This window comes from Abrus precatorius, unplaced genomic scaffold (assembly GCF_003935025.1).
Source record: "Abrus precatorius isolate BTA unplaced genomic scaffold, Abrus_2018 Scaffold7, whole genome shotgun sequence".
NCBI classification, from domain to species: Eukaryota; Viridiplantae; Streptophyta; class Magnoliopsida; order Fabales; family Fabaceae; genus Abrus; species Abrus precatorius.
In genome coordinates, this window is record NW_020874417.1 from 35,805,229 (window position 1) to 35,830,263 (window position 25,035).

Below are 25,035 nucleotides of genomic sequence, written 5' to 3' on the forward strand. Positions count from 1 at the left end.
AGGGAGGGAATTGAATCCCATGCTCTGAATAAAATATTAATTTTTTTAAGGAAAAAGAATCCACGCGCTCACACGCGCAGTCTCAGTCTGAGTATATGTCTACCCTCCAATGTTCGTCGATGACTCTCACTTGAACGAAGACGCACACACCTTTTAGCTCTCTCTCTCTCTCTCTCTCTCCCCCTCTCTTTGTCCTTTTTCTGGGTTCAGCCAATATGAGCTCAATCGTTCAGGTTCTTCCGCTTTCAACTTTCAATCCAATAAGAGATTTCCCTTTTTACTTTTCTGTTATTGGATTTGCTTCTTTTGTGTTGACGTCAATCCTTTTGTTTTTTTGTTTTCTTTTTTTTTTTTATTAGGGTTTCACTAAGTCACTGGCCATGACCATTCTCTCTGAGATCGGTGACAAAACTTTTTTTGCAGCTGCGGTTAGTGCAATTTTTTTAAAAAAATATTTCCGTTCTTTATCTGTCGAATTCGTTTATAGATCGTGTTATTGGGTGCTCCATATTAATGGGTCGGGTTATGTGGGCCAGCGTGTCTGAGCGATTAGAGTGATGTTCTGCACTGAAACTGTCTGAGATATAGCCTTGTTTGTTTCTTTGTTTTTCTCTTAAATAATTTTTTGTATGTTTGTCTATTGGTTGAAATTTGACCATGGAACTACACTAGTAGTTGAAGTTATTTTATTTTAATGCATTTTATTGAGAATTTGGAAATCTGTATTTTGTTGCGTTTCCTGATTGGAGACGTGTTTAGTGTTATTTATTCTTCATTGCATAGTTCTTGACTAAAAAGAAAGGACCTTAATAATTTTCTTTGTGGTCTTGAGAGTAGAAATCGAAAATTCTGACTGTTTGATGTTATGATGCTTGTTTCAAGATACTGGCCATGCGACACCCCAGACGTCTTGTCTTGGCAGGTTGCCTATCGGCTTTGATTGTAAGAATCTTTCTTTTTCCTCCATTTTTGCTTCATTATACTTATTTTAAAGACATGACTATTTGCTCTTTATATGATGTAGTTAATTTTTTATGTCCAATTTTTGAGTCTCATAGCTCCTGGTAAATTTTGAAAATTCTAGGTGATGACCATTCTTTCTGCCCTTGTTGGCTGGGCTGCTCCAAATCTGGTCAGCATTCTGTGTTGCTTGTATAACTTCACAATTCTCATCATTATTTGTTTTTTTCTCTTTGATCCGTAAGACGTGCTATCATACCATTAATCAATATGTTACATGTATTTGTTGTCTAACTTTTGTTTGGCTATATTACTCTTTCTTTTTTTTACTTGATTTTTTACCTTAGTGAACTTCATGTAATTCTGTAGATATCTCGAAAATGGACTCATCACATTACAACATTGTTATTCTTGGGGTTTGGACTTTGGTCATTGAAAGACGCAATATTTGAAGAAGGGTGATTATTATCTATTGCTCACATCAACTTGCTAATCCTTTCCAATCCCTTCTGAACAGAGACTTTTGTACTCGTGCTTAATGATTTTCTTCGATGGACAGGGATACAGAAGAATTGGCTGAAGTTGAAGCTAAATTGGTTGGTTTTCCGCATCTATTTTATTTCTTAATTTAGGTCAAAACTTTTATTTTCTTCTTGACAGCACCCTTGTGTTGTGATTAGGATAAAGATTGGAAGGGTAAAAATGGAGCTACAAAAGATAGCAAAAAGGTAAAACAATACTTGTCTAATACCTCTTTTGTTGTCTTCATCTTCTGTCTATCCCCATGTCATAATACTCTTGATTTGAGCATGCATTGAGGTTCAAGTCAGGGACTCAGGTTTTAAGACCATCCATGGTCATTATATTTATGGACACTTGTGGGTAAGCATATGATGATTAAGCACCTATGTTATAAGCTCTTAATCAATGATAACTTATTCATAAGTTTGACTATGAAACTTATTAAACTAAGCTAAAAAGAGTTTGTTTTGATATGCTTTTCCGTGAAACTTATTGAAATAAGAAGAGCTTATTAGAAGGTTATATACTATTTTCATAAACTCAAATAAGTTCTTCCACATGCCCCTGTACATGTTTTTTTAATATAAGATTTTTGGTTTACTCTGTATGATTACAAGTGGTTAAGAGATCCTTGTAGTAAATATTCTTACAACTACTACAACAGAAGACAGAGAGTTTCTTAATAACTAGATTGCAAATAAATTGCTCTATGAATATTCAAACATTGAATAAGGCACTTAATATCTTGTAGGCAAAGCTTTAATAGCAAAATTTAGAATTGTGTGACTCCGGATTTGAGAACTGGAATGAGAATTTTGCAACTTATTTCCAGTAACTAATTGATTATGATATTGTAATAAAACAGAATGCTCAGACTCTAGATTTGTTTCCTAACACTGTATATACTTCATGTGTCTCATTTCACAGGGTGATGATGCCACAAAAAAGTATAAACGGTCATATTTATCTCAGTTATTTTCTCCTATCTTTTTACAGGTAATAAATTAATAGCATCTCAATAAAGTATTTGAATGAACACTGAACTAAGTTAAATTTGATCTCCTTTATCATCTCTTTTCTGCAGGCATTTTCTATCACTTTTTTTGGTGAATGGGGTGACAAGAGCCAGGTGAGCATACTGCAAAAGCTCCATGAATCTGCTTCATTACTTCACTAATTATAATTACTAATCAAAGCTTTTTTTCTGTTTCAGCTGGCTACCATTGGTTTGGCTGCAGATGAGAACCCATTTGGTGTGGTTCTGGGAGGGATTCTGTAAGTTTTGATTGTTAATTTTTCTTTCTCTATTTTGGTGTCAACCTATTTCCTTTGAGCTTTGACTGTTTTTCCTTTGGTTGAACATGATGGCATATGTTATTTCAGTATTTATTTTTGCTGTAATTGTGCATACATGTGTATGTACCTTGCAAATGTGCAGTGTCTGTCTGGAGGCATAAATATGTAGGATGTGTCACATGCCTAGGGTCCTGCAGTTTAGGAGGAAAGGAGTGTAATTCTTAATTGCTTTTCACAGGGGACAAGCATTGTGTACTTCTGCTGCTGTTGTTGGAGGGAAGAGTTTAGCTTCTCAGATATCTGAAAAAATCGTAACAATTTCTATTCCTTTTTTATTTTCACTGCTTCTTGTTCATCTGTTTTTCCCCCTTTGGCATTTTGTTAACATTTTTTCAAATTCAAATTTCCATATCTTAAAATGTTCTCATGCATTAAGTTTAAATAATTTCAAAATTAGTTTCAGACCACCGGCAACAGTGGGAGTTAATGAAAACATAGTATATAATAATTAATGTTAAAAGGTGTTAGAATGATGAAGAGGATGCATATATGTGAACAAAAATTACATTACAATCATGAGTTAGTAGAACACTTTTTGGGATTATATTACTGGTATGCAATTAAGCTTAGCGTGTGTATTATCTAAATGTTGCACTCAATGCTTTGCAGGTTGCTCTCTCAGGTGGAATTCTTTTCATTGTTTTTGGAATTCAGTCGTTCCTTGCTCCTTTCGAATCATGAGGGTTGTGCTATTGGTTAGTGATTATTCTCACTGCACTGTTCACAACATTTGTTTGACAAATATGTTATTATGGTTGAGGTTGGCTGCCCAAAGAGCTCAGCTTCATGCCTTTTCCATCCACCCTGGGTCAAAGATTTAATTCTTTTACCCTTTTATGGTTCAAAATAAAGTTAGCATTGTAGAACCTGAGCCAAATTCAATATATAAAGTTAGTTTGAGTGGATTGTTCTTTTTAAATACATGCCTACACTTAATCGCTTATTATTTTCCTCCCTCCATCTGTTTAATCCATGCTTAAATTTCCAATGTTTTATTTGCTGGAGGAATATAAAGGACCAGTTATAAAAAAACCTTTTTAGTTTCCAAGGTTGCTTTATTGATGTGCCCTGGGAAGCTGTCTAACTTGGTAACTGCGAGAATCCCTGCATCTTGGAGGAAGTAATAAAACAAGAAGGATAGGAAGGAAGGTGGGTAGGAGAGGAAAACCAAGCTTGCTTGTATACCCTCTTCAGCTTGTATGCATCATCAATGTTTACACTGTTGAATCAATGCTCTTGGGGTGACCTTTCTGTCCTTGCTTGTGTAGAGTGGATGAAAAGCCTTTTCTTCATTGGTGTATAAAAGTTAAAAGTGAGATTGATAGGAGCCATTAAATGCCATGTTACAACGTACTGTGTACCCAATTCGGGTGCACTAAAGAATGTACAACAATCTCTTCTTGCAAAGTGAGATTCACAAGAAGTTTCGTTCGTGTCCCTAACGAATCTGATCTTTAGTTTGGAACTACTTAGTGTCGATTTCCTTTGTACAACAGTACAAGCCTTGGTTTACCCCGCCTAAAATACTAAAATGGAAATTCTAGCTGGTCAGCATAAAGTTTGTGACAGTGATTCTTTTATATTAGTATTCGTCAATAAAGTGTTTTTTTCCCCCTAAAGAAGCCAAATCCAGCTTTTTGGATGTCTCAGGACACTTAATTCGAGTCATCTTTATGTAGAAAGTGTGAATTTATTTTAACATAATAAATTATAGTTTTCAGGTTAAAATGTGATTTTATGGAGTTTTTAAAAATGCACTTAATGGACAAAAGCAAGCCCTCTCAAGTTAATACGCAAAGGAGGATGAACTTGGTTCGAATAACGCTTATCACGACCTGATATTTTGGTTGATTTGGTTGCAACCAATGCTGATAGGATCAGTGTCATACTTTTAAATTTAAGGCGCGCTTCATTCAAGTTTCTGTTTTAAAGAGTTTTTTTTTTTTTTTCTATTTTAAGAGTTAAAAAAATATTTTCAAAACAATGATGAATAGGCTTGGGAATATATCTAATTTTGGGTAAATTTTGCTTGGTATGATGTCACATAGTATTTGAAATATGTGTATATTTTTTTTAAAAGTTAGGCTTTTCTTTAACATAAAGATGATTTTTTCAGGATTATGCATACACACTAGAAACGATGGCTTAAAGAAAAATTATATTCTCGCAGCTAATTTTAAAATAAGACAATAAAAAGAGATGACATAAATAGCAAACCAAACGTAAGAATTAAATAACCTTGTTGGTCACCTAATTAAAATGAATTACGAAAATTAAAAAGAATGATGATAGAAATTGAGTTGAATGAATGCGATTGGAGCTAAACGAAGATAAAGAAAAAGAAAAGTCTTTGGAAAAGAAGATTTGGGAGAAGGTGCGTGAACGGAAACCCAACATGTATTGTGTGGTGGGGAGGAGCCTCTCACCAAACCAAACCAGAAGATACCTCAAAATGGTTGTGGCCTCTCCCTCGAATGTAAAATCCCACATAACAGAAGATACCTCAGAATCTTCTATTTTCTCTCTCTTCTCTTATTTATCTTTCGACAATAATAACAACACACATAACAGAAAAACGGAAGAAAAGAAAGAGAATGAGAGCGCTTAACTCGTCCCACGTGGTTCTCATAGATCTTCACTACCACCACGTTCCCTCCTCAACTCTCGCTTACCTCAAAAACTCTCATTTCATATCCTCTCTCCGTCGCTCTCGAACCAACCCAATTCGATGTTCCGTCTCGCCCGCGATTCGCCGTCCCTCCGATCGCTTCCATTCCGGAAATGCCTCTTCGCCGTCCACTTCCCGCCCCGAAGCTGCAACGGAGCTCAACCTCTTTCTGGAATTGCTCCCTCTCAAGATGCGAAGGGAATTGTATCGCCATCGCGAAATTGGAGGCCTCATAGAGGTCGTCATGGATTTAGGTAGAAAACCTCTCGCCAGGTTCCCTTCCGGTGACTGGATCATCTCCGAACAACCAATTAAGCACGAAGATTTACGCCACGCCATTTCCAAGGTATTTGGAGTTTGTTTTCATCATGTTTGTTTAGTTTGGTGGTGATGAGATTACTGATGTGTTGATGAATCGGTGGTTGTTTTAGGTTGGTGAGTTTTCTGATGATAACCGATCGGGTATTGATAGGTCTTTGCATCGGATAAGTGCGATTCGGAATCGTAAAATGCAAATCATTGGGCTTACTTGTCGAGTGGGTAGAGCCGTGAGTGGCAGTGCTGAAATCATACGTGATTTGGTTGAGGATGGAGGTTCTATATTGGTTATTGGACCTCCTGGAGTGGGTAAAACTACTCTGATTAGGTAAACATTTTCGGTAGCTGAATGCATTGCAGTTGTGCTCTCTGATTGTTCATGAAGGTGGTTTGTCTTGCTAATGCCCGTAGAAATCTGTATTTTTTCTTTTATTTACTTTTAGTTTTAATTTATGTATTTGTTAAGTGTAGACACACAAAAAAGGGGGCTTTTTAAGTTCTGTGAATGGCTAAATAGGTTGATTATTATTGGCCAACTAAAGTTTATTTAGACATCTTTAGCCGTTGTTTTTTCAGCTGCCTTTTACTTGATTTGCGTGTCTGAAGATTGAGGAAGCTGTGTTTGTGCAGAGAGATTGCTAGGATGCTGGCAGATGAGTTCAGGAAGCGTGTTGTGATAGTGGATACGTCCAATGAAATTGGAGGTGATGGAGATGTTCCTCATGAAGGCATAGGCAGGGCAAGGCGGATGCAAGTTCCAAACGTAAACATGCAGCATCATGTTCGTACTTATCTCTGTTGTTTGGCTTAGTTGATTACTTCATTTCTATGGAAAAAGCTTCGATACTTTGCAATCTTCTGTCACACCGTTTTTGTTAATTTGTGCAGGTTATGATTGAAGCAGTTGAAAATCATATGCCTGAAACCATTATAATTGATGAAATTGGAACTGAGCTTGAAGCATTGGCAGCCAGTACCATTGCTCAAAGAGGAGTTCAATTGGTTGGAACGGCACATGGAACATCCATTGAAAACATAATAAAAAATCCCTATCTTCAGATTCTTGTTGGTGGCATAGAGGTGCAGAGTTGCTCTTTTTATTTTCCTTTCACTTTTATTTATGTGATTAAAATAAATACTTTATCCTCTTCTTTCAAAGAGTGAATTGATTCAAAATTTCAGAACCATCTACAAATGCATGAGCATAGTGCTTGCCCATATTAGTGAATATTTTTTGAACATTTCTTTAATAGAGCGTAACCCTTGGGGATGAGGAAGCCAGGAAAAGGAAAGTGCAGAAGACAATTCTTGAAAGGAAAGGACCTCCTACATTTACATCCGCTGTTGAGATGATATCTAAAACTGAATGCCGTGTTCATCATAGATTAGATGCAACTGTGGATGCCATTTTGGCAGGTATAACTAGCATTCTATAATGGAGTATTTCAATTAATATCAGATTGAAATAGTATTTGCATAGTTGTCTAGATTGGAGTTTAATTAGAAAATCTCCTTCATTACAGGTAAACCTCCATTATTTGAAATCCGACAATGGGATGATTATGCCAGTGATTTGGTCAAATATGCTCCAGTGCCTGAAAAAGATCATGAAGAACCATCTGATTTAACTAACAATAATAATATCATGGGCTCTGACATAGAACCTGGTAAGGTTGATAAAGACCATCCTCGTACTTGGTCGAAGAAGTGGAGTACTAGTGAATCTGTGATCAAGAGGAGTTCACCAATGCAAGTTTATACTTACAAGGTAAATTGTTTGACGTTGCACGTGCTAGGTATTGAATGATGGGCATGTTATCAGGATTCAGGAGCTTCAATAGTTGTCTCATTTTCCTTGTTGCACGAAATTGAATTTCGTACTTGAAAGAATAAATTGCCCAAAACTTTTATTGTTTTTTACCCATTAATCGGGCACTGTTTTCTTGTTGAATGAGTTTAGATTCTTGAAGCTGATCTACTACAAGTGGCAAAAGTAATGGGTCTGGAAGATGTAATAGATTTGACCGATGACATTGGAACTGCTGATGCAATTCTAGCAACCAGTTCTGAGATACGTCAAAACCCGTGGATCCGTGGTGTGGCCAAATTCCACCGCTTGCCTGTTTTTGTCATCAAGGTGCCCTGATGTTCCCCGTTTAGCCATTCCTTCAATGTAGTCTCCTTGCGTCTTACAATGATTTTTTGTTTCTTTCAGTCCAATACCATGGCGCAAATGGTCAAGGCAGTGCGTATGATCCTTGGGCTAGACTCCATTGACTCTACACCAAAGAAGCCATTAAACGACTCTCTGGATATTGAAATTGAGGATGATGAACCGAAACGAAAGCCGTCTCTGGAAGAGATTGATGCGTTGGAGGTATGCCATGAACATATATTTAATTGGTATCTGATTTCTCCTCTTGAAGTTCCATCCTGTTATGGAATTAAAACATGCAGTGTACTAGCTGTTCATGACTTCCGAAAGATGACTTTTTCTTCTTTACACGCTTGGCTATATTAAATTAGTTCCTTCAAATGGGAAATAGATAGGTGCCCTCCTAGAGGTTATCTATGATATTCTCTGTTACTTGTTTCTCTATTTCATGTTTACCTGCACTGCAGTGATTTTTCTATCTGATTTTATGCTTGAAAGGCCTTTGCTGTGATTTATTACATTCATTGGTATTGAGGGCAAGTGATAGGATCCCGAATTTAAGAAGAAAATATTGAGACTAGCTCCTTAGAGTAGAGATGGGCATCTAGAATTCCACCAAATAGAAAATAAAAGATAAGAGACCATAAAAATTCTCCAAATACTCGTTGAATAATTGCCTACCTCTTCGCTATCTACTCTTCCCACACATATCCCCACTCACCCCCTCTCCGAATTCTCCTTTTACCCTTGGTCCAAACTGCTTTTCCTTTTTGATCTATCCCCCATTATACATCTAATTATTTAAGGGTCTGTTAGCAAACATTGGCATAACAGTAAGGTTGTCTGCCTTCTTGAAGGTCACGATTTGAATCTTGGAAATAGCCTCTCCACTTGCAAGAGTGAAACCGTGTATTAAACAATTTGGTGGAACCCTCGCTCGCCCTCATATATTAAACAAATGTGTTTGACTTAAAGAAAACCTTGAGTATTATATCTAATATATTTAATTTTAACATTATTCTAAAAATTTCTTGTACGTGTCTGGCAGGAGGTCCGGCTTGCAATAGAGTACATAGTGATTCCTGGTGGAGAGCCTGTGGAACTTCTTCCTAGACGTTCTGAAATTATTGCTCGGCAGCTTGAACTTGTGCAAAGTTATCAGTTGGCTGCTGAAAATTCAGGTACCGAACAAAACCCCAGGTTGCAGATTCTTCCCTTGAGGCTGAATCCCAAAAAACCCTCTAAATCTAGTTCTGTTGCCCGCAAGAAAACTACTGATGATGGCGGCAATGGTACCACTGTTACCAGGCTTCCTATTTTGCCCGAATGATTAAAATTATTCTCCGATTCTAACATATTTTCACTTCACTGGTTTGTACATGAAACATGTACAGTCATGCAAGTGGTGTAAATAATTTATTTAATGTCAAAGAGCTTGTAGCTCAATTGGGGTGTGGTGACATTTTTGACGGAAGTTTGATCCTCCGCCAAGCTACCCATTCCTGTACCTAGTCCTTGTATCTCCATTATATATAAACAAATTCATCAACAGACAATGCAATGATTTTAAGCGTGACAAATTTAAAACGGTGTACATATATTAGTACTCATGTTGTCTTATAAAATCAGTTAAAAAACATGTCCTCTAAAATTATCTTTATCTTACTTTTTATTTTTGCATATACTTAACCCAAAAGTACACTGAAAAATAAAAAGGATAACTTTAAAAGTTGTTCAAAATATATTTCCAAAAGATAAGCAACCATTGCATAGTAAATCGTTGTTTTAAAGTTTTTAATGCAAAAAAAGGGTTGCATTAGAAAGAAAGTTGCTTGTATAAGCAACTACAAGCAATTATCGCATATCAGAAAAAAGAGACATATATACATGAATTTGGAGTTGGACAAAATTATGCAAATTTTTTCCAGGATGCCCTTAGATATTAAAAAAAAAAAAAAAAACTCTTTGAAAACTGCCAAACCTCTTGTCAACTCGCCTCACCAACAGAGTTTTTAATCTTTTGTTCACTGGAGATTTCGACAGCAATTTTGTTACTTAACAAACATGGAATTTGTTGGTGAACCTAGATTGTCTTTCACCAAATGTTCATACTATCATGGTAAACATCTTAACCAGATATAGATTTCTATGGAGTTTGCGTTCCAATTTGGGCTTCAACAATCCTTACTATTTGTTATCACCATGTGCCTTTATAAAAGGTTCGGAAATATTTTTAATGACTAAAAATAGCTTTAAAATACGATGAAGTAGTAAAAAGGTCTTTAAAATCAAAATCAACGATTTTACCTAATTAGGGAGTTCTTTCAAAACGCTGGACAAGAAATCCCAAGTAAAGAGAAGACAACTCTACCCCAAATTCAAGGCGAGTAGAGCCTTGCAAACCTAACATTTCAGTACTAACAAAAAACCAAGCGGCGCCGCTTGCTGCTACGAACACCAATAACTTACAAGATAAAACTTATTCGTCGTTTAAGTTGACAAAAAGAAAAAGGGGAAGCGGTGAAATTCAGGAATATTTTTTATATATGAAATTTAAAAATCATATATGAATGTTTTTTCAAATATTATGAAAAATATGAAGTTAAAGAGATTATAAAAAATTATAAAATTTCAAAAATTGTCCGTTACAATTTTTCACAAAAATGTTAAAAATTATAAAAAGTCAGAACTCGTGGATGATAATATTTTTTAAAGATAATAAAAAATTTAAAAATAAAAAATACTAGTAATAATTTTTAGAAAATAATAAAAAATTTTAAAGTACCAAAAAATCGTCATAATAATTTTGGAAAAAATTTATATTTTTGTATTTCTTTTGTAAAATACCATATTTTAATATTTATTTATTTATTTTCCATATATATAAAAAAAAGAGCCTGAAATTCATGGAGTTGTAGATATAACATATTTTTTCTCAACTGGATTTGGTTTTTGTGCAATATATATAAATTTATAAAATATTTCATATTTTATTATTATACTGTAATTTATTTATATTATATTTCTAATAATATTTTTTTTATTTTCGTTAAGTGTATATTTAATAAAAAAAATTTATAACTTACTTAAAAAATATTAAAATAAAAATAAATAAAATAATGAATTAAAATAATTTTAAAGAATAAAAAATGTTATGCAACACTTTTAGTTTAACTTTAACAAATTTAGACCAAAAAACTAACTTTAACGATATAGATAAATAGATTCTCATTTCGCTTGTACCAAATAAGAATTTTCAAAATTATTAACAAAGAAAATGAAATTTGATTAACTGGAAATTTTTATTACAACATAAAATATATCAATAAAAGACTCTTCTTAAAACATTTTTATTTATTGATAATTCTTTAAAAAATATATAAAACTATGTGAATTCTATTCCTAATTTAATAAATTTTATTCATAATCTTATAAATTTTAATAACAAATAGATAATGTGTCAAAAAAATATTATTAGCCGTTCTTTCTTTACTGCATTTTATAAATATCATAAACGACCATGCATTTTCAAGCACATCTTCTTTCTGTGACCTTTCTTTTAAAAAAATTTAAATAACTTTTATAAGAGCTAATTTATTAAAGTCATACTATATAGTATTTATATCATTTACACAGCCACAAATACTAGAATTTGGCTAAGAAATTTTAATAATTTACATGAAATTGTAATTTTAAAGTCATAAATTCAAATTTCATTAAAAGATATAAGAAGTACAATTAAGCCCAAAAAAAAAAAAAAAAAAAGGCACCGCTCACGAGTTAAAACTTAAAACCGAGGAGATTTTTTTTAGGTGCAGTTGGAAGCGTTGTTCTTCAATACTCCACGAACCTTCAACTTCGAGGGTTTCCTTCAAAACCCTAAAATTTCCGAGTAATTTCCACAACTACTCTTTCGTTAGTATCCTAAAATTCAACTTCGAGAAGATTTGTTTCTCTGTTCTATTGATTAATTGATTTTGCAATTGTTGGCATTTGGATTTCGATAGCTTGGGATTGAGCGAGATTGAGAGTGAGTGATGGCTGCAAAGGAAGAGAATCGAATATTTGTGGGAGGGTTGTCCTGGGACGTTACGGAGCGTCAGCTCGAGCATGCCTTTGGCCGTTACGGCAAAATTCTTGAATGCCAGGTACCACCTTTCTCTTCCAACCTCTTCACACTTTTTCCATTTCACAGAATAATGCAACACATTTTGAAAAAAAATGGTAATTTAGTGTGAAAAGTGTTTTTTTTAATGGCCTTGGTAATGTTAGATTTGCAGCAATGTATTATTATTTTTAGAATTAGAATTAAAAGCGGAAGGGAATATTTCCTCTTTGACGTTTTCATTGAACCTAATTGCTTATTTTAAAAAACAACCACGAAAACATTTTTTGTTGTTTTGGAGTGATTTCTATTGTTATAGCCCCTTTTCCGTGCTGTTGAGGTCTACTTGTAGTTGAGGATAGGGGAGGTAGTAGTCTTAGTTTTGGCTCAGCTTACTTCTCCGGAAACGCATCTTTTTTTCTTTTTTTTTATCATTTGTTTTCTGGTTGAAGATTATTTTATGATAGGGTTGTCTACTAATTATTTTCTTCTGTTTTCCTTGTCTTTCTGGAATGCCGGTTGTAAATCTTGTGATCTTTGAAATGCTGTAGATGGAATTTTTAAAAGATCTTTTACCAGAGTGATTTCTGCTTGACTGAAGCTCATTTTCAATTTTCTGATAAAATGATAGCTTGTGGTAACTATAGAGCTCAAGATGGAGATTAGCATGACTTGGATATGTGGATTTTGGTGCAAGGAAATTAATTAAGAAAATATCAGTCTGACTTATCTGCTATTTGGCAGAGAGATTTCTTGTCTTTGCTGTGCTTATGATTCATTAGTATTCAGCTGTATGATTGCGCTGGCAACTGGACAACAGTTAATACCATGGAGTGCATTTTCGAGTACCTTTTTTTTCATACCTGTTTAACGGATCTATGCCCTGATTTTGTGGTTAATGAAATGAGAAGTATATGGCACTTGTTTGACTGAGTTACACATAATTCCTTTGGGTGAAGGAAATTTCCCCCGTCCAAAGTATAGATACATAAGAAACCATGCCTTGTTATGTATATTGGCTTTCTTCCTGTTATAGTAGTAAATCTATTACCCAATGGTGAAAGTTACTATTGAGATATATGAGAAGCTTCTTATGCTGGACATTCCTTCTTTTGCTTCTGGCTCTAGATAAATTATTGTCTGACATAATTGTACGAAGTTAGAAAAAGGACATTAAGACTGCTATCTCACATGATGCCTTTTCAAATCTTTTGTCCCTTCATATATTGATATGTTATGAACATTGCTTATACCTGTTTCTTTAGATGTAGAGGCATGGACAATGGACGTGCCATATTATGAACTGACCATACATGTGGTAAAGGTGGCATTTCTAGTGGTCCTGAAATTTGGAAAAGTTCAGATACATTATACGTAATGCAGTTTCTGAGGAAGAAAATAGTGTACTCTGTCTTTATATGGAAATGAGAATTCCCTCACTAACTAATATGCTGTTCCTTTCAGATATAGATAGGACCATTTCAGTGGCTGTGATTGTGTGGTGCTCAGTAGATCAGTTAAAGTGTTAAGTGAGTTGAAGAAGTTTTGCATGTTTGCTTTAGTTGCACAATCCAATTTTGCTGCACCTTTGGCAGTTTTTGATAGTTTTCTCCGAGCAATGTAAAGGTCAGTTGTTTGGACTTTGGACATTGTTTTGTGTCTGGTCGATGTCATGGCCATTGTAACATGTACTTGTAAGAATCCAAACTGCGTGAGTAAGATACGACTCTATGCTTCCAACACCAAGTTCTGCATCATTACAGATCCTGTGAGTACTTCAGTGCTGCAGAGCTCAAAAATTTTCAAGTCTTAAGCATTAGCTTCATAGACAATTGCTGCTCTGCTCAGATAGTGGGTTCCTGTCTTCATGATGAGATACTGTATCTCTCACCAATTGATCTGTCTATTATAGCTAACAGTATTGAAGGTTGAATGAATGCCTTTAATTTAGTCATTGTTTTCCACATTGGTATAGAGTTTATTGGTTGGAGAGGTTTTCTTTGGTTTTGAACGGTTCTGCTTTTGTCAGTGTACTCTTAGATAAAGAATTCATATCTTCATAAGAATGACTTTCTACTAAAATGCTGGTGTGTTGGATGAGTCAGTTAAGAGGCAGCAAAATTACCTAGGGTGATAGGCATATAATTGCAGTGTAGTCAATATTGTGCATTCGACTCCCATGTTGCTCGGTATTATTCCTGCATAAAATTGATTATTTTTGCATCCGGTGAGGGGAATAAAGCACAGAAGGTAGCTGAATTGCTTATGAAGTGAAAGCATGATCTCCATAAGGAATACTGTCAATAACATGCCTATGTCTTGCATGGTGTCTTTCAGAATTATGGAAATTATTTGCTGCCAGAGTTTTGTTTTGAGGACATATCCAATGTGATACTCATGGTAGAATTGGAGTTGCAACAAAATGATCTGGTCACTGCTGAAGTGAAAGCAACAGTTGGATTTTCATGATATACCATTCATTTGTGGCTACATATTGTTATGTTAGTTCTTCTGGGTCTGAAAATAATGCCCAATATAATACAGTGCTTTTTTTTAATAAGTGAGATGCTAAGATTATGTTTGGAGGATTAGATTGTTTAAAAGGTCAATCAGGAAGTCCTGAACCAGTATGGAACATGCTGAAATTCAAGCTCAGATTGTGGAAGTAATTGTTGTGAGAGATATTTGTTGTCTAATATTGGCTTGGGATTCCTCTGAATGGCTTAGCTATATGAAAACCATTCTGGTGATTTATCATTGTAACAGAGAAGTAAGTCATCTGGTTATAAGTTTGCTTTTTAGTAAAATATTGTTTGCATCTAGTAAATAAAATACAAAAACTAATATGCAATGCACGACTTCTGTAAATTATATGTTTCCATTTTTGTATATATAATACTTTGCTCTATGCTGAATGCCCATTTCAAATTTTTTGAGTTTGTTTATTTAATCATCATTTTATTAATCACCGCAATTTGGAGTGTGGGTGACAGGTTGTTTACACCTTTGTAGAAACTCAATATTAAAAAGGATGTATAGCAGGCAACGTTAAAAATGGATGATGCCCTTGAATGTTTATTAGAAATTGGTTGATCAGTATTGCAGTCAACTTGTTTCCAGCTTTTGTAATAGAAATCTTATAAATTGATACTATTGGATTGTTTACAAGCAATCATTAGCTACAACAGTTTCTTTCAGGCCTCCAATTAGGGTAAGCAATTTGGATACAGGGCCATTTTTGTTTGACCTAGCTTGTTTTTCCTTTGTATCCTCCTCTTGTTTGTATGATGTGGTTCTATTTTACTGGTTTTCTAGATAATTATAATGAGAGTAGCTTCTTATGTGCTGTACTTTCTTCTACTAACTCCAGTAATATAGGTTTTCTTATTTTACTTGTACTGGATTAGCTAACTGTCCATTCCTACTAAATATGTTTTGTATGTTGTGCTCAACTAATATCTTTTCTTGCAAGTCTTACAATAATGGTTATGCAGTGGTCATCCGCATCAGGAAAGCATGTGTTTGTCCTCATAAATACCATTAAATATATTGTTAGCATTAGTTGTGTGAATTGCTGTTACTCAGCATGAGGTTCTCAAGTGGTTCTTCCTGTAGATCATGATGGAAAGAGATACAGGCCGTCCACGTGGATTTGGGTTTATTACATTTGCAGACCGTAGGGGAATGGAGGACGCAATCAAGGAAATGCATGGGCGGGAAATTGGGGATCGCATCATCTCAGTTAATAAGGCACAGCCCAAGATGGGGGGTGATGATTTAGACCAAGGTTACAGAGGTGGCTACTCATCAGGTGGTAGGGGAAGCTATGGTGCTGGAGATAGGATAGGGCAGGATGACTGCTTCAAATGTGGGCGTCCAGGGCATTGGGCCCGAGATTGTCCTTTGGCAGGTGGTGGTGGTGGTCGTGGTCGGGGTGGTAGTTCCTTTTCTTCACGCCCTAGGTTTGGAGGTGCTGGTGATCGCCTTAGTGGTGAACGTGATCGTTATATTGATGATCGTTATGACAGCGGACGGTATGGTGATCGGGATCGTTTTGATAACTGTGACTACAAATATGGCAGCCGTGATCGCTATACTAGTGACAGGTATACTTGATTTATGGCTGTTATTAAAACCAAATTTTTTCTTATTTCATTTAATTGATAATGTGGCAATCACAACAGCTGCAATTGCATAAGATTTTTCTGGTCACTTGTCTGGTTTGCCTTTAAGTGTGGCATATATCCATTCTTCATTAATAAAATGGAGTAGTCCCTTTATTGTTTTCTCAATGGGTCCTATCTATTTATTTGCTACTATATTTATTGCTCAACTGAAAACTCTGTAGGTATGCAACTGGTGGAGATCGATTTGCAAGTGATCGATATGGCAGTGGCTCGGATCATTACCCACAGAATGGTTATGGCAAGGAAAGAGGCTACGACCGGTATGGCGGTGGCGGTCCACGAGGAGGTGCTGATAGGTATGGAAGTGGAATGCCAGCCCGAGAAGAAGGAAGGAACTATAGGGGTAGGCCTGGTCCCTATGACCGCCCTAGTAGGGGTGGTCGTCCATCATCATTTGACCGCTACTGATTGGTGTTTTTGAATGGGAAATCCAAATGCAGAAGCAACATTAGGGACATTAGTTCTTGTTTGTAGGACTTCCAAGTTTCAGACAACTGTTAGATTGTACTTTCTTAGATTATGGATTTGATAGTTTGTTTATTTATTCAGATCGTGCGAATCACTGTTGAGTTCTTCCCCCTCGTTTGCTTGACGCTTTGACCAACTTCTCTTTCAAATGCTAGCAAGCATGATTTACATTGTTCCGCTGTGTTCTAAAAATTTGTGGTGAAACTTACGGTTGAGTTATCTCAGTACACTCATTTCTCTGGCAAATTTCAGTGCATAAATGCACAACCAACTGTGCAAGTCAAATTTCCTAATTCAAATATGTAGAATTGTTAAAACTTGAACTGTTTAGGGGTGTAATTCATCATTCGTCAATTTTGTAAACAACAATTCATTCATGTTCAAATTTGATTGAAATATAGTAGGTTAATAGTTTTATTTTCAACATGAAAGTATTTAATCTGAACTATAGTCTGCCGTCATTTATGCACTTTCATAAATATAATACCATCTTTTAGATTTGGATAAATTAAAGAAAGATTGCGATAAAGCTAAATTGATTTAAAAGTTTAGGAATAAAATTTGACGAAGTTTAAAAAAAAAAAATTATAACATCTGAAGTTAAGCTTCAAAAGTTAATATATTCAAGTTAATAAAATTAGCTCTTTGGTCCAATTAAATATTATAAGATGTTTTTAAAGGGTGCTTTTTTTTGGTTCAGGTTGAAGGGGGTCACTACATTGATGTTACGTTGCAGTAATATCAGACTTAATTCCAGACTACCAATGTGTGGTTGATTTCAGGTAGGAAAATGGTTGAATGAAAAGTTTGTCGATCTAACATTCTATCCTACATATTGACAAATTATTATAGTCAAATTATAGTTTATTTAATTTGTTTTTGTGTCACCCTGATAAAAAAAATTGATAAATGAGTTTTTCTTATCACTCACTAGTTTATAGAGTTTTCTTTTATATGTTATTCAAAAATAGGGTTCAAGCTTATAACTTATAGTATATGTTGTTATGTTTTTACTCCTACTATAATAACTGAGAGTGAGACATAAATCATGCTTACTTCTCCAATGTGAGCTGTGTAAACTGCACTTCTCCATCTCATTTGGAATTTTCCAACATCTACTAGAAAGTTGACTCTGAGAGGCTTCTTTTTTTCTTTCTTTTTTTTTCAAAATAGGGTAAATAAAAAAGAATTCTCAAAATAGGGTTAAATAAAAATATATTCCCTACGGAGTTATTTTTGCCGCGTTCCTTATTTTGAGAATACATTTTTTTTATAAAAAAATAAAGCCACTTTAAGACAAACCCACTTGTGAGCCAACAAATGCACACTCTCATTAGTCAAGTGGACCCTCCAAATGGACTTTGGATTCCATCTAGAAGAGTTTTTTTTTTCTTTTCCTATTATTATGATTTAGTATACAAAATTGATATAATTTACATATTTACAAATATATGATTTAATATTTTTTATCAACATTTTAAATATTATATTTTACATTAAAATAAATTTAATAGATAAAATATAATTAATTTTTAAATTTTATAAATTTTATGAACTTAATTTTTTATGAAAAATTTATAATTATCAGTTAAGTTAATAAATTTATTTTGATAAAAAAATATTTAAATATTATTATATTAAATTATATATAATTATATAATGCGTTGTCGTATTCCTGTATTGTTAAATTTAGTCATCCCATCATATCACGCAAATAAAAAACAAAATATAAACAGCCATCGTGAGAGAGAGAGATAAAAATAAAAATAAAAATAAAAAACTAACTAAACTTAGTTTGTAACGCTACTAAATAAAAATCAATTTCCATAGTTTGACGGTTTGTCCACACATGGCAAATTCCTTATCCATTACTTCAAAAAAATAAAAAATATATAACAGTCTGATAATAATAAATTTTTATTTAAAAATATGTATTATATTTTATAATTTTAATATAATAAATATATAAGTTTTTATAAAAATGTTTATAAATATTTAATTTTAATTTTAAATATTTAATATAGTTATATTAAAATTTAAACTCAAAATTATGATTAAATTAAAATATATTTACTGAAAATTTTATTCAACTCAAATATAATTTTGTTAAACTCAGTCCAGCATTCATAAATAAAAAAATTTATAAAAAATATATAATTATTATAATTAAAATTTTAATAAAATTTTATTATTATTAATTACTTATTGTTGATTTTATAATTAAATTTTATTAAAAATATTTATGATATATATATATAAATTAACATAACGACTGAGAAACTACTGCTATCATATATTAATTAGGCGATGCTTGGGAACATAGAAAAGCGAGAGAGAGTATATCCAATGCATTGTTTGACCATCCACTTGCCTGCCTTTGTTGAATAAATATCTCTGAGTTGACTCATTATTTCCACTGTAAGCAATACCCCATTCCCTACCAATATATATTACTCCACCTTTTGTATTTATTTTGCAATCAATTATTTTTACTCAATATATGCAAATCAAACTTTATCATAACTAAGCATTTAAAAAATAGTTACAATATTTTTAAAAAAATTAAAAATGTTATAACTAATATTTTTCAAATTTATTAAAAAAATTCATAATAACATTAATAAAACATAATAGTGTCCAAAAAAGAACTAAATATATATCTTACTTAAAAACCTCGCAAGGTAACAATTTTTTGTTATGCTATAGCCTAGTTTGAGTAAATTTATTAAAAACATTAACATAAAAATACTAAAATTTATTTTATAATTTAAAAACAACTTATAATAAGCTTTTTTTATTTAATTTCCTGTAAAATTTAAGATGAAAATATAAAAATTTCTCTTATCTGGGCTTATATATATAAAACATCTTGGTCAAAACAGGAAAAGACTCAGCTAGTCAAGGTTTGTTAGATTTGATAAAGTGAGAAGTTAAAAAAGTCAACCATACGCCAAGTTGGATGAATAATTAAAATTGCTTGGACTGTGATCGCTCAATTGTGCTAATAATATTTCAAATCACAGTTATTGTTGAAAAAAAAAACATGTACACACTTTTATAAACTTGTTTTTTCTAATTCACATGTTCATCATTATTCAGATACTTTTCAAAGATGAGTTTGGAAAGGATATTCTTAGCCGTAATCGCCAATCGACATAATAGATATATAGCAAATTGTTACAAGTGCATATACGTTGTTTTCATATGAGTTTTATTTGTAATGAAAGTTTGAATCCAATTATATTATTATATTGCAAGTAATATTCAACTTGCGTGGACCGACCCTTCAAATTATGCAAGCTTTGGATTTTAATATTTCACAGATAATGTTCACACAGTTTCAGCTTTCATATGGTGATTTTGATTTTGAAGTGCGAACACAACAATACGTGACCAAGTGAGTGTATTAATTGGGCAATTCAACTTCAAAAGTCATGTTGTGGTCCCCTTAATGATTCTTCAATACCTTTGAATATTCTCTTATCTCACTTTTTTTTCTTCCTTTAAACAATTTCAAGCAGAGAAAAATTAAGTAATACTTTGATGCCGGGGAAGTGGTGCCATTGACTTGTGAGATCTTATCAATACTAATCACAATCAAACTGTTGATACTTATACAATTATAATACCATTTTATATGCTTTCAACAAAACTAATAATCAACAGTGAATTTAACGTTTTCTCTTATTTTTCAAAATGTTTCACGTATTTTTAACTAAGCATGCTCTAAAGAAAATGCCAAATACAAACAAGAGAAAATGTTAGACGTTATAGTTGTTTCTATTAATATATCTTTTTCTACAAAATAAAATATACATTTTTAAAAACATGCAAAAATCTTATTTTATATTACTAACGATCGAATTCAATGAAATGCTAAATTAACTTAATACATATATGTTATATCAATTTAATGCTTAATCGTTAGTTCTTTTTGGTTGTGATGTGATGACATTGATGAACGGAACTGTATTTACAACATTTATCAAACCAAAAAACCAGTTTTGAGTTTTCAATCGCTTAACAACTTACCTATCTGCAACACATAAAACAAAGGCTTTTTCTATTACTGACTTTTCCACGTTACCAAATACCATTATGTTATGTTGCTTTTTCTAGTGCTTCTAGAGGGAACATACATTTCATTGAACATTCAATGCAAAATTTGGTTTAAGGTTGTTTAATATTTTTAAAAGAGCTCGTAGCTCTTCAAATTAAACGGCTTCAACATATCTATAACTTGCGACAGCTTAATTTGGTATTTGCATGTGAACTTCTATTAATTTGATTGGATCAGAGAACAAGAGTCAGGGATGGTATAATTAATAGGCATAGTTTGGAGAGGGTATTCTTATACTTGTGTTTAAAAAAAATTATTCAATTAATCCGTTTTTATAATTGTGTGACTGAGTATCTAAATTAAATAAAGTTCCAATTTATTTAACCTATTCGATTAGTTGTTATATATATTTTTTATCACGTTTCTTTTATCAGAGATAATCTTGTTATAGAATCATTTTGAATAGCAAGAGTTGATCTATGTGTTGTTATATAGATATTATATATGAGTAAAGGATTTTCAACCTCTGCCATTTTAACCCATATATGTAAATAATGCATCACACTTTGAAATTGAGATGCCTTTAGATGTTCAAATTTTTTAAAATAGTTATGTTAACTTCAACTTTTAATATTTATTCAAAAATAATGATTTTTTAGTGAAAATTAATTATTACATTAAAATTATAGATTTATAATAAATAATTTAAATAAAAAATTAGTAGTCTTCCAATTTTTTTTTCTTTTATTCTTCCAAGCCTTTATCGAAAGATATGCGTGCACTGAACACCTTGGCAAGTTTACACGCACAGGGAAGAAAAATTGATATTGCCAAAGACATTTTAGCATTATTTATGATTAGTGTTGGATTCGGTGTTAGGAGGCTTTGTTAAGTGCTGCATGTGTATGCCTCTCTGTCAGCCGCACTCCAAGCTACAGCGCCCCCATTGTTTAGACCTTTTATAAGATATCACAGTAGATAGGATTCTATCATCATCTTCTTTATTATTTTTAATTTTAAAAACATTTCTTACTTTATTTATATTTATTTAATAATATCATCCACTGTATCTAAATCTTTATATCTATATTAATTATTTACAGTTTTTAACTAAAATGAATTTTATCTTATTTTTAAAATAATAATAACATACAAATATTGTTATAAAATAAAGAAAATTTTTAAAACACTCAAATAATTTTTTTCATTTTAAAGGTAATAAAATATTAAATTATAATATATATATATATGGAAAGATTTTCTTATATCAGTGCAAGTTTAAAAACTATTACACTTAATCTGAGAGTTTTGTTTAACTTAAATTTAATGGTTAGTAAAGTAATAAACTATAATATGTTAGATTTAAGTTAAATAAAATATTTAAATTAGATATAAGAGTGTTTAGACTTATACTGATACAAGAAGATTGTTCCTATACATATAATTGTTTATTAAAAATTAATATTTATTAAAACACTCAAATATCTTTACCAGGAAGGGATGCTAATTGTAGCTGCTATTCGGCGGCTTTATTTTATAGCTATGATTGTCAAAAATATCTGAAAGGTATGCATGAAATATGAATAGTCTACGTGAACACTCTCTGTGTTCTCTCATTTAAATGACAGTGTTTATATGTTTCGCATTTAATAACGTCACGTTCATCTTAAACATAATATGCCATTGACGAGCTAAGTTTGAGGAAACGACGAGGCTGAGAATTGAAGAAGTGATATGAGAAGATTTGATAAGTTGAATAATGGACATATATATATATATATATATATATATATATATATATATATATATATATATATATATATATAGTTGTAATTGCAAGACTAAGAATACAAATGACTATGACCGAGCCACGTGCCTACGAAAATTGTTCTATATATGTAGATGTGTGTGGAAGTGGAAGTGGTAGTGACAATCTTTGAGATGTTTACGAAAGCAAACATGGCCACAATAAATTTTTGCATGCGCTATTTACACAACTGGTCAAAATTTTTAAATATATTATGGTAATCATAATATTTGTTAAGCTTTATATAAATTTTATTTTACAATGATCTTGAAATGTTAATTAACTGCTCATAAAAATTCTGTAGTCGTATAAAAGTCCTCTTCTGATCATAACCTTGAAAAAGAACAAAGAGGCATAAAGCTAATTACAATAAAAGGATTTTCCTATTTAAATTTCTGTTCCCATTTTTTATTTTCAACTTTAACTTAATTTAAAATATATATATATCATCGAAAATCAAACTTGATCTGTATACACAGTATTTTATATACTGTTGTTGAAAAGCATACGTGGAGATTTAGTCAACATTTATTTGTTAATGAAATTTCAACGAAGCTCATTTCAGATTGACCAGATCTGGTTGCTTATCCAGATTAACGGAAGTTTTAAAATGAAATTTTATAAGATAAAAATGATTTATTTGGATGACCAGTTGAGCACATTAAAAGGTTATAAGATAAAAAATTAATTAATTTTTATTATGTAAAAATATTTTTTTGTTTGGATGGTGATTGGCAATTTTTTATATATGCCCAATAGAATACAAATTTTTTTTTCTGTATGAAGGCTTTTCCGTTTTTTAGATTGGGACATCCTTCTCTTAACTTGAAATTATATTATCAAAAGAATAAAAATAAAAAACCGCGTGTTAATTTGGACTAATAAATTGTTAATTCAACCAAATCGTATGTAAGTTTCATGTTATCTCACTTATTTGGTCTGATATGTTGCCTCCTACCGTTTTTTTCTTACTTACTATATTATATAATTAGATTTTAAAACTAACAATGTCTAAATGTTTTCTAATACTTAATTATGAAAAATTTACATTTTCAAGGTAGGAGATATCTATAAAGTTTTTATTAGAAGTTTGATTTTTATTAGATAAAAGTACATTAATCTAGGTTAATTTAACACTTAATTTTTTTATCTATTAGTAAATAACTATTTTCCTGTAGCACCATATAAAAACATGAATCCATGAGATTTTACATTTTTAAACTTTTTAAATAAGACTACGCAACGTTACTCATAATCCAGCTACTCAAATTGTGTTGAAAATCTTTACATGAGAAATAATTTAACTTATTTTTTTAGGATTAGAATTAAATATAATTAAATGAATTTGATTTAGAAATCATAATTATTTTTAAAAATTTATTATAAAAATTGTTAATTTTAATTAATTATTCAAAATGATGTCCGTTTAAAATATTAATTTTAATTTTATTAAATAAAAATGTGTAGAAAAGATAATAATAACTTTATATAATTAAAGTAAAAACAAAAACAAAAATCTAGCCAGTCTTACTATAATTGATTGAATTTCTAAATCTAAACAAACAAAATTAAAGAATTATCGCTATCAATCATTTTCGGGTTAATATTATAATTCCTTTTCGATTTTCATCTAGATATACTACTAATATGAATGGTTGCCCTAATCATCCTTCCTCATGTATAAGAAGTCAACACTCAACATTACCGAGACAATAGGAAGAAGACGTCAACTTTGAAATCATAAAATTAATAATGTCTGTGGACACGTTATGTATATATATTGTGTCAGATCTCAACATTATCAAAATAGAAAAAGAAACACAAGACTATCAATTTTGACGTAAATTAGTTACTTATCTTTTATCAAACCTAATTATTTTTACTAATGCTTGTATATATAAACAGGCGCGTACATAAATATATCTTTCTGTTTGTTCAAAGAATTTTTTTTATTTCTCATATTTTAAAATAAATGATACAGACCATTAATTTAAAAATAATCTTTGTTTTCAAAATCTAATAATTCTGTGTATATTCTTAACACATTTTATAATAAATATTTTAGATAAGATCATTTTTAATAAATCTTATCTTATTTTAAAATATATATATATATATATATATATATATATTATAATTATGAATATGGTGCTTCCTTATTTAAAATGTTTTAAGTAATTTTTTAATAAAACTTTCTAATTTATATATCCTTTCATGCGTACGTTACTAATTAGACTTTATATCATTGGAGTGTAATCGTAGGACTGTATAATTATATACATGCATCCAATATACTTTTGAATCAATGAAAATAAAATATTCTCAACTTCTTTACGGATAAAGGAGAGTGGTTAAATAGTACAATATTTTAAATAATTTTAAAAAATTATATTGATATTTTAGAGACAGTAGGTAATATCTTTTTACAA

At 31.8% G+C, this 25,035-nt stretch overlaps 3 protein-coding genes across 9 annotated transcripts; all 3 read left to right on the plus strand.

Annotated features, from left to right (window-relative positions):
* LOC113870736 (GDT1-like protein 4) lies at positions 1-9,547 on the plus strand. 2 transcript variants are annotated; one of them, XM_027507178.1, is made up of 19 exons: positions 1-233; positions 360-428; positions 883-942; positions 1,085-1,132; positions 1,330-1,418; positions 1,520-1,556; positions 1,641-1,688; positions 2,410-2,478; positions 2,567-2,611; positions 2,696-2,757; positions 3,017-3,089; positions 3,448-3,533; positions 6,455-6,605; positions 6,713-6,904; positions 7,078-7,240; positions 7,348-7,592; positions 7,785-7,961; positions 8,040-8,201; positions 9,028-9,547. In XM_027507178.1, exons 1-12 carry the CDS (start codon positions 216-218, stop codon positions 3,517-3,519), a joined length of 690 nt encoding a protein of 229 aa, XP_027362979.1. In that variant the 5' UTR covers positions 1-215; the 3' UTR covers positions 3,520-3,533; positions 6,455-6,605; positions 6,713-6,904; positions 7,078-7,240; positions 7,348-7,592; positions 7,785-7,961; positions 8,040-8,201; positions 9,028-9,547. The 2 variants fall into 2 exon arrangements, with proteins under 2 accessions (XP_027362979.1, XP_027362978.1); XM_027507177.1 differs by lacking the exons at positions 6,455-6,605; positions 6,713-6,904; positions 7,078-7,240; ... (2 more) ...; positions 8,040-8,201; positions 9,028-9,547 and having other exon boundaries at positions 3,017-4,452.
* LOC113870735 (uncharacterized protein ycf45) lies at positions 5,263-9,547 on the plus strand. The gene is made up of 9 exons (XM_027507176.1): positions 5,263-5,852; positions 5,938-6,152; positions 6,455-6,605; positions 6,713-6,904; positions 7,078-7,240; positions 7,348-7,592; positions 7,785-7,961; positions 8,040-8,201; positions 9,028-9,547. Exons 1-9 carry the CDS (start codon positions 5,433-5,435, stop codon positions 9,307-9,309), a joined length of 2,007 nt encoding a protein of 668 aa, XP_027362977.1. The 5' UTR covers positions 5,263-5,432; the 3' UTR covers positions 9,310-9,547.
* A 2,194-nt stretch (positions 9,548-11,741) lies between these two features.
* LOC113871132 (glycine-rich RNA-binding protein RZ1C) lies at positions 11,742-16,962 on the plus strand. Of its 6 annotated transcripts, XM_027507938.1 has the most exons (5): positions 11,742-11,871; positions 11,987-12,127; positions 12,636-14,854; positions 15,700-16,190; positions 16,433-16,908. In XM_027507938.1, the coding sequence occupies exons 3-5, from the start codon at positions 14,714-14,716 to the stop codon at positions 16,677-16,679; spliced, it is 879 nt and encodes a 292-aa protein (XP_027363739.1). In that variant the 5' UTR covers positions 11,742-11,871; positions 11,987-12,127; positions 12,636-14,713; the 3' UTR covers positions 16,680-16,908. The 6 variants fall into 6 exon arrangements, with proteins under 6 accessions (XP_027363739.1, XP_027363740.1, XP_027363742.1 ...); XM_027507939.1 differs by lacking the exon at positions 12,636-14,854 and having other exon boundaries at positions 16,433-16,962; XM_027507941.1 differs by lacking the exon at positions 12,636-14,854 and having other exon boundaries at positions 11,742-11,869; positions 11,990-12,127; positions 16,433-16,962.
* The last annotated feature ends 8,073 nt before the right edge of the window (positions 16,963-25,035 follow it).